Source organism: Xyrauchen texanus, chromosome 19 (genome assembly GCF_025860055.1).
Source record: "Xyrauchen texanus isolate HMW12.3.18 chromosome 19, RBS_HiC_50CHRs, whole genome shotgun sequence".
NCBI lineage: Eukaryota > Metazoa > Chordata > Actinopteri > Cypriniformes > Catostomidae > Xyrauchen > Xyrauchen texanus.
The window spans coordinates 7,714,518-7,728,275 of NC_068294.1; the positions used below are offsets into that span (position 1 = coordinate 7,714,518).

At 40.1% G+C, this 13,758-nt stretch overlaps 1 protein-coding gene across 2 annotated transcripts in view; it reads left to right on the forward strand.

The window, feature by feature from the left end:
- LOC127660227 (protein phosphatase 3 catalytic subunit alpha-like) overlaps positions 1-13,758 on the forward strand; it is an 86,535-nt gene that overhangs the window by 34,362 nt on the left and 38,415 nt on the right. For both annotated transcript variants that reach the window (XM_052150354.1, XM_052150355.1), the window contains exon 2: positions 12,439-12,639. In XM_052150354.1, the coding sequence (XP_052006314.1) occupies positions 12,439-12,639 (201 nt within the window). The remainder of the gene's footprint in view (positions 1-12,438; positions 12,640-13,758) is intronic.

Below are 13,758 nucleotides of genomic sequence, written 5' to 3' on the forward strand. Positions count from 1 at the left end.
TTGAATGTTTCGTCTGATGTGTGATCAATGATTCATGGATTTGCAGTGCATTGTTTTGGTTTATTATCCGACGTGTGTTGAGTTTTAGCCTTTGTGTTTATTCACATGGGAATCTGTGTGAAAAATGGGCCACAAGTGTGCATGTGTGTGTTCGCTGACAAGCGAAGGTGTGTGTAGCCTCTCAATACATGACTGTGTCCATGGCAACAGTAATTATAGTATGTTAATGTTCAAAGAGAGGACAGTATACTGTATGTGCACAGTAGGTCTGCATATTTATTCAGAAAGAATGTACAAAAATATATATACTGTAAATCATGTGTGTGTGTTTGTGTTACTGTAAAAGTGTATTAGGTTATTGCTCAGAGGTTACTCTTTCATAGCTCAGGAGGCTTAATGGAGCCCTCAGTTATATCTCAGTTTTTCCTGAAATGTCTTAGGAGGAATAAAAATAGACAATTATTGACATACACTAGTAGTATAGAGGTGTAAAATGTATATTTATAGCTTAGCTCGGATAATTTGGATATTCATAATAAGGGTTGGGAACCAAGAATCGGTTCAATATTTTATTATAATTTTTTTTAAATGAGCCTGTTCTTTTTAATCTACAGTGCAAAACATACAGCCAACCAATATAGTCAGATTCCCGACAAATGACTCTAATGAGCCGGTTCTTCTGAATCTTCTTGAACAGTGTTGTCCGATTCTCAAAAAAATTATTCTAACGAGCCAAAATCTACAGCATGAAACATACAGCACAACCAATGTAGTCCAATTCCTGAACAAATGACTCTAATGAGCCGGTTCTTTAGAATCTACAGTGCAAAACATACAGCCAATCAATATAGTCTAATTCCCGAACAAATGACTTTAATGAGCCAGTTCTTTATAATCTTCAGTGCAAAACATACAGCCAACCAATATAGTCTAATTCCTGAACAAATGACTCTAATGAGCCGGTTCTTTAGAATCTACAGTGTAAAACATACAGCCAACCAATATAGTCTAATTCCTGAACATATTACTCTAATGAGCCAGTTCTTTATAATCTTCAGTGCAAAGCATACTCTACATTGTGACCAGTGAAGTCCGATTCTGAAACAAATGACTCTAATCAGCCAATTGTTTTGAATATATTGTGAGAAACACACAGCATGACCAATGCATTCCGATTCCTGAACAGATCAATCTTATGAGCCGGTTCCTTTGAATCTGTAGCACGAAGCATACAGCATGACCAATGCAGTTTGATTCACGATCGAATGACTCTTAATGATCCGATTGTTTTGAATCTATAGCACGAAACATACTGCACGACCAATGTAAACAGATTCCTAATCGAATTACTCTTTTGAATCTGTTCTTTCAAATCTGCAGTCTTAAACATATAGCGCAACCAATGTAGTTCGATTTCCAAACAAATTACTCTTATGAGCCGAATCTTTTGAATCTACAGCACGAAACATACAGTGCAACCAATATAGACTGATTCCTGAACAAATGACTCTTATGAGATGATTCTTTTGAGTCTATAGCGTGAAACATACAGCGTAATCAGTGTTACTGTAGTCTCTATCAAATGACTGTACACCGTAAAATGTATAAAGATTCCTCCTGAACGAATTACTCTTATTAGCCAGTTTTTTAAAGTGAATCAAAGACTACTGAACCACAAGTCATTCATTATGTCATGTCGATGTTATGCCGATCGGAGATATTTATTATAATAATGAGAAATATTTATATTTACACTCACCTAAAGGATTATTAGGAACACCTGTTCAATTTCTCATTAATGCAATTATCTAATCAACCAATCACATGGCAGTTGCTTCAATGCATTTAGGGGTGTGGTCCTGGTCAAGACAATCTCCTGAACTCCAAACTGAATGTCAGAATGGGAAAGAAAGGTGATTTAAGCAATTTTGAGCGTGGCATGGTTGTTGGTGCCAGACGGGCCGGTCTGAGTATTTCACAATCTGCTCAGTTACTGGGATTTTCACGCACAACCATTTCTAGGGTTTACAAAGAATGGTGTGAAAAGGAAAAACATCCAGTATGCGGCAGTCCTGTGGGCTGAAAATGCCTTGTTGATGCTAGAGGTCAGAGGAGAATGGGCCGACTGATTCAAGCTGATAGAAGAGCAACTTTGCCTGAAATAACCACTCGTTACAACCGAGTTATGCAGCAAAGCATTTGTGAAGCCACAACACGCACAACCTTGAGGTGGATGGGCTACAACAGCAGAAGACCCCACCGGGTACCACTCATCTCCACTACAAATAGGAAAAAGAGGCTACAATTTGCAAGAGCTCACCAAAATTGGACAGTTGAAGACTGGAAAAATGTTGCCTGGTCTGATGAGTCTCGATTTCTGTTGAGACATTCAGATGGTAGAGTCAGAATTTGGCGTAAACAGAATGAGAACATGGATCCATCATGCCTTGTTACCACTGTGCAGGCTGGTGGTGGTGGTGTAATGGTGTGGGGGATGTTTTCTTGACACACTTTAGGCCCCTTAGTGCCAATTGGGCATCGTTTAAATGCCACGGCCTACCTGAGCATTGTTTCTGACCATGTCCATCCCTTTATGGCCACCATGTACCCATCCTCTGATGGCTACTTCCAGCAGGATAATGCACCATGTCACAAAGCTCGAATCATTTCAAATTGGTTTCTTGAACATGACAATGAGTTCACTGTACTAAAATGGCCCCCACAGTCACCAGATCTCAACCCAATAGAGCATCTTTGGGATGTGGTGGAACGGGAGCTTCGTGCCCTGGATGTGCATCCCACAAATCTCCATCAACTGCAAGATGCTATCCTATCAATATGGGCCAACATTTCTAAAGAATGCTTTCAGCACCTTGTTGAATCAATGCCACGTAGAATTAAGGCAGTTCTGAAGGCGAAAGGGGGTCAAACACAGTATTGGTATGGTGTTCCTAATAATCCTTTAGGTGAGTGTATATTCATATTGAAGTCTCTTACTTTTTATTGCAGACTTTGACTTTTCCTGATTTTTGAGGGCAGTTACATTGTGAGATTTCTTCTGAAGCTCTAGAGCAGACAAATTTGAGATTACTGGGGTCTTTTTCTTAGTAGAGAAATCTGAGAAGTAGGATATTTAAGCAAAGGTCTCCATGTGGTCTCCATTTACTCTCATTGCTGTCCTGGAGAAACATTTAAGACACTGAAAAATCACATTTGAGAGAGCGAGAGAGAGAGAGGGAGAGAGAGAGAGTAGACAGAGACCCTCATACAGCCCAAGTTTATTGTCACCGTGTCACTGTTGTTCTATCAAAAAATTGCTGTGTTTGTTTTAGCATCCCGACCAGCTATAGGAGTATAGAGGTGTGACATTTTTAACATTTAAGACACTGAAAAATCACATTTGAGAGAGCGAGAGAGAGAGAGAGAAAGAGAGAGAGAGAGAGACAGAGAGAGAGAGAGAGAGAGAGAGAGTGAGAAAGATCAGACAGAGGCCCAAATACAGTCCATCTCAAACACCACCCAGATGCCAGCATACCAACCTCTTACACCCCCAGGAGTCCAACACCCCAACAACACAGACAGAAGCCCCTGAGTGCCCCCAAGAAAAAATATTTATAGAAATGTAGATATAGTCATTTTAATGGAATCAAATGGCAGGTTCATCAATGAGAAATAGCTCTTTGCCAACCACAAAACATTGAAACTTTGATGCCCAAAAATAGATAATGCCCTTCAACAACTCAGCAAAGAAAAACTGGTTGAACCCAGCCACATCAGTAATCATACATGTGGGGACAAAAGACCTGAGGGCAGAACAAGAACAAGTGGCACAGTCAGTTTCATGAGTGGCAGTAAAAGCAACACAGACCTTCCCAACATCAATCATTTCCACCTTCCTACCCAGAACTGATTACCATCCCTGCACCATATAGAGTAACACAGGCATCTCACAAAGTTGTTCTGGAATGCTAAATGTTCACCTGGCATATCACCCTACCCTGGACATTCACAACCTCCATGACCACGTACATCTCTGTAAAGACAGTGTGAATGGTTTTGCTATTATCTTAAAGATATATATGGTTCAAGTTGGGTTGGTTCTATTTTAGAGGATTGGTTGTTGACCACATGAAACCACTGACAATCACATTGTGGAACATCCAGGGCATTAGAAACATCCAGTTTTGGATGTAAAACCAAAACCCTGGATTTTAAGAGAAGTGTATGGAACATAGACTATAATTTTACAGGAAACATGGTGCAGAACTGATGAGGTCACTCTTTGTCCCCCGGGATATCGTGAAATATCTTTATCATCCCGAAGACGTGAACAAATTACACTTGGGAGAGATTCAGGGGGCACAATCTTTTGACACAAACTAGACATTGATAAATATATCCAACTAGTCAAAAAAGAAGAATCCCATATCTGGCTCAAAAACAATAATCAGCTTAGTCAAACAACAACATATTTATTCTTATGTGCTCTTAATATTTCTCCTTCTGAATCTCCCTACTATCTTTGAGACTCTCCACAATCAACTCAACCACTTCCAGGCCCAGGGAAGTGTGCTGGTGTGTGGAGATCTACATGCAAAAATGGGATCCCTACCCGACTACACCACATACCGTGGGGATAACTATATATTCGGACAGAGCTTTCCACAAAACAGTGTACATCTTCCAAGGATTAACTCCAATACATAAATAAATAAAAACAGGAAGCTTCTAATTCAGCTTTGCCAAAGCCTCAGTCTGTACCTCGTCAATGGCAGGATGAAAGGCGATTCTGTTGGAAGATCCACCTACAGTTCATTTCATGGTTGCTCAACAGTTGATTACACGATCACAGATTTAGATCTATTCTCTTTCAACGCATTCATAGTCAAACCATTAACACCCCTATCAGATCACAGCTAAATTACTGTGTATCTAAAAAGGACAAATAATACTAACATGCATCCATGACCCAGTAAGCTGTATAATATTAAACAGCATTACAGATAGGTCCAAAGCAGCACTGAATAATACCTGACAGCAACTGGCCACCCCAAAATATGTTCACCCGTAGATAACCTTATAGAAATAATGAATCCTCACAAAGTAAATTGTGTAAATCTGGCTGTAGAAAATATAAATTACATTTTTCAATTATTTGGCAACAGTATCTAACCTTAAAACCACTAAGAAAGTTCATTAGCAGTGGGCCTGGGTAGCTCAGCGAGTATTCACTCCAGCCAGGTCCCCTAAGCAACCAAATTAGGGAGGGTAGAGACACATGGGTTAACCTCCTCGTGGTCATGGTTACATGAAGTACAAGTTGTACTTGCTTGTTTTGATTATTATGGGTGTTACCTCCACCGCCTATCCCACCGGGAATCCACACCCCTGGTCAGATTGTATTCTTACCAAATTATAGAACATCAGATCATATCTTCACCCTACATACCCTGATTGACAAATACACTAACCAAAACCAAACCAAAATATTTGCTTGCTTTGTAGATTTCCAGAAGGCCTTTGATTCAATTTGGCATGAAGGTCTACTGTCTAAACTTACAGAAATTGGTTTCAGGGGAAAAACATACAACATAATAAAAACAGTGTATTCAAACAATCAATGTGCAATGAAATAAACAAACAGATTTCTTCAATCAAGGGCGGGGGGTGAGACAGGGCTGCCCACTATCACCGACCCTCTTCAATATATACATTAATGAATTGACGAAACTACTAGAACAATCAGCAGCACCTGGCCTCACACTATATGACTCCAACATAAAGTTCCTGCTGCTCGCAGATGATCAGCTCCTGATGTCTCCAACAGAAGAAGGTCTACAGCAGAAGCTGGACATCCTTCATCAGTTCTGTCAGACCTGAGCCCTGACTATTAAACCTAACAAACAAAAATACTCACATTCCATAAGATGTCAGGGAAAGAGACCCAATTTTACCATTAATATGACTAAAATTGAACATGCCACAAACTACACATATCTCGGGTTGAAAATAAGTGCAACTGGAAACCTCAGCTTGGCCGTGAATGAACTGAAAGAGAAAGAAAGAAGGGCCTTCTATGCCATTAAAAACATCTATACAATTTGAAATACAAATTAGAATCTGACTCAAAATATTCCAATCATTTATAGAACCTAGTGCATTATATGGAAATGTGGGCTCCTCTTCTGAATCATGTGACAATTTAACTAACATGGCTAACAACAGTCTGCCTCAGGACACTGACACCCTCATCCACAAAATTCACCCCAACCAAATTTTCAAAGCACAAAAAGAAAATGATCCTACTTATTGGACTGAAGCAACACAACTTGAATGTTATTTGCCCTAAACAGAAAATATACAACAGCAGAATATCTGAGCACAGTGAAAGGCTGCAAATTAAGAAAGACAATGACACGGTACAGACTGAGCTAGAGAGAGAGAGAGAGAGAGAGAGAGAGAGAGAGAGAGAGAGAGAGAGAGATTGCATTAGGACTTAGATACGGTTTAGATCAAATGTTCTAAGAATCAGATTTAGCTCTGTATATTATTTGTTATTGTATGTGTGTGTGCCTTTATTTAGCAGTATGGGTGTATTATTGAAGTGCAGTATGCAGCAGAGTTCTCTTACATAACATAGTCTCCTCAGGCAAATGCACTGCAGCACACACACACACACACACACACACACACACACACACACACACACACACACACACACACACACATACGCTGCAGACTACAAAAGCATTCATATGCATGTGATAACGCACACACACACACAAGCTCATGAAAGAAAAAAGAAATATGCTCAACTCAGCTTAACCTTCATAAATTGTAATGTCAATTCAGTAATTTTGTGCATGCTTTCCTAAATATTTTTTGTAGACATACTGCCAAATATATATACTTAAAAATGCCCATGCTTTAAGAAAGAACATTCTCTTATCTCAACTGTGTCTCTTAGACAGCAATGAGATTATATGAAGAGCAAATGGAGATTTAAGATTTGTTTCTCTTGAGATAAAGGCCTGAGATGAAGACCCCTAAACTGTGCTTCGATTTGCAAAGATTCTAAAGACTGCAGTCAAAAGTCAGAAATGTCATTGTGAACTCAAACATTTCTCATTAAAATCCTTCAAGACCAAATTATTTGAGCTATTCACTTTAATGTTACAACCCTCACTGGATGTCAATAACCATCTTTTTTGTGTCAATTACTATATCTGCTGCATTAAAAAGAAATTTTTGTCACCACAAAGTTATTGACTGGGGGGTTGGGGGTGGTGGGTTGCCGCCGCCCCCCAACCCCCAAGATGCCGGCCTGGGCGACTGCCCATGTCACCCATGCCTAAATCCGCCACTGTTCTTCTGGGTATGATCAGATGCTTTGCAATAAGATCAATCCATTCTTCTATTTCTGTCCAAATATGTAGATGTTTTACTGGATTCAATGTCATGTTTACAGTTATTTTTTTGGCTGCTGCAGTGAGTTTGTGCAGCTCAAATGCTTGAATAAGGACTGAAAGATACGTTTTTGAAAACACATTTTTTGGAAGTAGAAGTGGGTTAGCATGTGGGCTGCTATGACTCAGTGTGTGTGTGATTAGCTTCACTGGTGGCATGCCAACCTCTGGCTGCTGTTTCCCAGTAACACTTTGCCACAGTTTTGTCTCATTTCACCTTTTCCAGACTTGTTTTTCTTGAGTTTTTTCACTGTCTCTCCTGATTTCTCTTGCTCTATATTATATCTCTGTTTTCTCTCTCATCATTTTACCCAGCATCTACACAGCATGTCAAGCTTGGCAATTAAATAATATTATGATTGTTTTATTGGGTTTACTTGGGGGTTATCTGCTGACCACTTGTCCTAGAACAATCTTCAGGCGAATCTCATAAAGCAGGCCTGGGTAACATTTTAGTTGGAAGCGTGCACTTTGTTTACAACAGAGAATGCAAGAGTTTGGTCATTTCAAACAAAATGTGTTTAATAGTTTTGAAAATAGTGTCATAATGCAAAATAATTATAATGACCCTAAAATAGACTTTGTGCTTTGGGAATATGGCCCAGACAATATGCTTTGGGAATATGGCCCAGACATGTTCTTGAAAGGTTTCAAAAGATTCACCACTTTAAAAAAAACAATCTTTAAAACTACAAACTCTAGTGTCTCTAAATAGTTTTAGGTCTCAAGTCAAAGGCACTTTTTAAAAAACATAATATTGGCCAATATAAGTGTTTTAAAGTATAGTTAAAAAATTTACACTCACCTAAAGGATTATTAGGAACACCTGTTCAATTTCTCATTAATGCAATTATCTAATCAACCAATCACATGGCAGTTGCTTCAATGCATTTAGGGGTGTGGTCCTGGTCAAGACAATCTCCTGAACTCCAAACTGAATGTCAGAATGGGAAAGAAAGGTGATTTAAGCAATTTTGAGCGTGGCATGGTTGTTGGTGCCAGACGGGCCGGTCTGAGTATTTCACAATCTGCTCAGTTACTGGGATTTTCACGCACAACCATTTCTAGGGTTTACAAAGAATGGTGTGAAAAGGAAAAACATCCAGTATGCGGCAGTCCTGTGGGCTGAAAATGCCTTGTTGATGCTAGAGGTCAGAGGAGAATGGGCCGACTGATTCAAGCTGATAGAAGAGCAACTTTGCCTGAAATAACCACTCGTTACAACCGAGGTATGCAGCAAAGCATATGTGAAGCCACAACACGCACAACCTTGAGGCGGATGGGCTACAACAGCAGAAGACCCCACCGGGTACCAGTCATCTCCACTACAAATTGGAAAAAGAGGCTACAATTTGCAAGAGCTCACCAAAATTGGACAGTTGAAGACTGGAAAAATGTTGCCTGGTCTGATGAGTCTCGAATTCTGTTGAGACATTCAGATGGTAGAGTCAGAATTTGGCGTAAACAGAATGAGAACATGGATCCATCATTCCTTGTTACCACTGTGCAGGCTGGTGGTGGTGGTGTAATGGTGTGGGGGATGTTTTCTTGGCACACTTTAGGCCCCTTAGTGCCAATTGGGCATCGTTTAAATGCCACGGCCTACCTGAGCATTGTTTCTGACCATGTCCATCCCTTTATGGCCACCATGTACCCATCCTCTGATGGCTACTTCCAGCAGGATAATGCACCATGTCACAAAGCTCGAATCATTTCAAATTGGTTTCTTGAACATGACAATGAGTTCACTATACTAAAATGGCCCCCACAGTCACCAGATCTCAACCCAATAGAGCATCTTTGGGATGTGGTGGAACGGGAGCTTCGTGCCCTGGATGTACATCCCACAAATCTCCATCAACTGCAAGATGCTGTCCTATCAATATGGGCCAACATTTCTAAAGAATGCTTTCAGCACCTTGTTCAATCAATGCCACGTAGAACTAAGGCAGTTCTGAAGGCGAAAGGGGGTCAAACACAGTATTAGTATGGTGTTCCTAATAATCCTTTAGGTGAGTGTATGTCAACTCTAGCCACCCAACTCGCCCCATTTCTTCACATAACAGTCTTTTCATATTTATTCCTAGCTCTGTTTGTTTAATTTATTGTTATGATGTTTTAAGCTACCAAATGATCAGGTGTCTTTTGCTAAATACAGGTGAAACTCGAAAAATTAGAATATCGTGCAAAAGTTCATTAATTTCAGTAATTCAACTTAAAAGGTGAAACTAATATATTATATAGACTCATTACAAGCAAAGTAAGATATTTCAAGCCTTTATTTGATATAATTTTGATGATTATGGCTTACAGCTTATGAAAACCCCAAATTCAGAATCTCAGAATATTAGAATATTGTGAAAAGGTTCAGTATTGTAGGCTCAAAGTGTCACACTCTAATCAGCTAAACACCTGCAAAGGGTTCCTGAGCCTTTAAATGGTCTCTCAGTCTGGTTCAGTTGAATTCACAATCATGGGGAAGACTGCTGACCTGACAGTTGTGCAGAAAACCATCATTGACACCCTCCACAAGGAGGGAAAGCCTCAAAAGGTAATTGCAAAAGAAGTTGGATGTTCTCAAAGTGCTGTATCAAAGCACATTAATAGAAAGTTAAATGGAAGGGAAAAGTGTGGAAGAAAAAGGTGCACAAGCAGCAGGGATGACCGTAGCCTGGAGAGGATTGTCAGGAAAAGGCCATTCAAATGTGTGTGGGAGCTTCACAAGGAGTGGACTGAGGCTGGAGTTACTGCATCAAGAGCCACCACACACAGACGGGTCCTGGACATGGGCTTCAAATGTCAAATGTCTTACCTGGGCTAAAGAAAAAAAGAACTGGTCTGTTGCTCAGTGGTCCAAAGTCCTCTTTTCTGATGAGAGCAAATTTTGCATCTCATTTGGAAACCAAGGTCCCAGAGTCTGGAGGAAGAATGGAGAGGCACACAATCCAAGATGCTTGAAGTCCAGTGTGAAGTTTCCACAGTCTGTGTTGGTTTGGGGAGCCATGTCATCGGCTGGTGTTGGTCCACTGTGCTTTATTAAGTCCAGAGTCAACGCAGCCGTCTACCGGGACATTTTAGAGCACTTCATGCTTCCTTCAGCAGACAAGCTTTATGGAGATGCTGACTTCATTTTCCAGCAGGACTTGGCACCTGCCCACACTGCCAAAAGTACCAAAACCTGGTTCAATGACCATGGTATTACTGTGCTTGATTGGCCAGCAAACTCGCCTGACCTGAACCCCATAGAGAATCTATGGGGCATTGCCAAGAGAAAGATGAGAGACATGAGACCAAACACTGCAGAAGAGCTGAAGGCCGCTATTGAAGCATCTTGGTCTTCCATAACACCTCAGCAGTGCCACAGGCTGATAGCATCCATGCCACGCCGCATTGAGGCAGTAATTAATGCAAAAGGGGCCCAAACCAAGTACTGAGTACATATGCATGATTATACTTTTCAGAGGGCCGACATTTCTGTATTTAAAATCCTTTTTTTATTGATTTCATGTAATATTCTAATTTTCTGAGATTCTGAATTTGGGGTTTTCATAAGCTGTAAGCCATAATCATCAAAATTATATCAAATAAAGGCTTGAAATATCTTACTTTGCTTGTAATGAGTCTATATAATATATTAGTTTCACCTTTTAAGTTGAATTACTGAAATTAATGAACTTTTGCACGATATTCTAATTTTTCGAGTTTCACCTGTAGATTTTCAATCTCAAAGCCAATGGACTAACCTGGAAAAATGATGTATGTAATCTGACAAGAAGTTTGAATAACATCTAGACTGCTATGAGGCTGCTAAGGTGTTCTGAGAGTTTTTAATGCACTGCTATGCTGTTGCTAGTTTCTGGTGTGGTTGCTAGAGCCATGCTAGGGTGTTGCTTACTGGCCCAGTCAAAAGAGCACACTACCAAGTCTCTATGTAATTCTGGTCCCTAGATATGATTTTGATTTGCCTGATTTGAGGTATCATGTTCATAGCACAAATATCATATTTTTGTAGATGTACCTGAGCCAACCTGGTCTCATAGAATCACATTACTATATATACATTATTGCACAATTATTTTTACAGGGCTCATTTTAAACATTACGGAAGTTTCCTGGTGAAATGAACACTAGAGGCGCTACAACAACAATTACTCTTATTCCCTTTCATACAAATTACAAGTAAAATGGCAGATTAGCAGTTCATAATCACTTTTCACCCTGTCCCTCACATAATAATCTTATGACATCTAAACACTTTTACTACAACGCATGACTTGAAAGGCGATACACTTTATGTTTGCATTACATAAACATAGCTTGCTCACATGCAATCAAGTTGCGCAGTAGCTCAACTGATACCGCATTGCAGTTGCAATGTAAAGGACTGGGATACGAGTCCTGAAGAGCATTTGAGTTGAGATGTGAGCCTAAAGTTTCAAAGAAGCAGCACTAAATGACTTTGTTTCTTCAGTAATTGTGTTTTTGATCTCACGTTTACTTTACATGACACTATTTGTTAGGTTTAGGTTTAAGGGTAGGGAAGTCGGTTTTGGTTGATTTGAAACTCAATAGAGCATAAACCTTAAAACCTCATCTGTTTGGGAGAACATTTAACTCGCTTTTAGCATCACAAGGTGGACATTTCAGAACTGCCGCGATACATGGAATTAACCATGATGCACAGTATCATTTTGCAAAAATGTTTCCACAGTCACGTCATTTTCATGATCAGGCTTACCTGAGCTGTCCTCATCAAACCTTACTGAAGCATACTAAACAAACTAGCTGAAACTTAGTGCCAATGTGTCCCTGTTCATTCTACCCTGAATGCTCACTGAATTCTGGAATACTATTCAGTATTCCGGATGTGTCACTCCGGAATACTGAATAGGATGGTTTTGTACTTTCATCCTGTCTTGGCTTTCTGTTTCATTTACACTCTGTTCCTTTCTTTATCCTTGTCTCTCTGTAGCGGTGCCGTTTCCGCTGAGCCACAGGTTAAGCATGCGAGAGGTTTTCGACTGTGAGGGGAAACCTCGAGTGGACCTGCTGAAGGCTCACCTCACTAAAGAGGGCCGCGTGGAGGAGCCCGTCGCACTGCGTATCATTAATGAGGGGGCCGCCATCCTCCGCCAGGAGAAGACCATGCTGGACATAGAGGCCCCTGTCACAGGTCACTGACATATATACATACTCCCATAAAAAGCCAACACTGAAACATTGTTTTTTGATGACCAGCCAAATGTGGACTATAAAATAGTGTCACACTGTTTTCTCTGATTCTGTTATGGATCATAGTCTAAGAGAGCCATTTTCATTACTAAGTCATTACTTAATTTTAACAAAATGTGAAGTTATTGCATTTTGCCTTTGCAAGGCAGCATATATCTCTGTTTAAAAACAAATATGGAGTGTGATTTACAGTTATTGACATTTATTGAAGAGTACTGCTTTCCTTATAGTTTAATTTTGTTTGATTGATTTGTTTTGTTTTTCTCAGCATTGGTAAAACTCCCTTTAACTCATCGTTAAAATGTATTTAATGAAAGAAAGTTGTTTGGAAAGGCCTCTGTTCCAAAACCTAGCGAGCTGCCTATCGAGGCAACATTTTTAGACATCGTGTGTGCACACCTGACATAAAGATACCTCTTTTTGGCCAAAATATACCACAGTCTCAAATAAATTCTTTGTGGATAATCCAATCCCAGAATGTATAACAATGAACTTGATAATATTTTTCATCCAAGATGGTGGACAGGGTCGAGGGAAATTAAAATGGAAGCATATTTAATTAAGTACTGAAAAGTGGTCTGGGTAGTTCAGCGAGTAAACACGTTGACTCCCACACCTGGAGTCACGAGGTCAAATACAAGGCGTGCTGAGTGACTCCAGCTGGGTCTTCTAAGCAACCAAATTGGCCCAGTTGCTAGTGAGGGTAGAGTCACATGGGGTAACCTCCTTGTGGTTGCTATAATGTGGTTTGCTCTCGGTGGGGCACGTGGTGAGTTGTTCGTGGATGCTGCGTTGAATAGTGTAAAGCCTCCACACGTGCTAGGTCTCCATGGTATTGCGCTCAACAAGCCACGTGATAAGTTGCACAGATTGACGCCACCCGGATTGAGAGAGAGAGCGCATTGGGATAATTAGAGCGCATTGGGAATTGGGCATTCCAAATTGAGGAGAAAAGGGGAGAAAAAGGAAAGAAATAGAACATAATTGAGTACTGAAAAACATGGAATGTGCACCTGCAAAACTTAACATGCCACATGATTTTTCTAACATTAAACCCGCC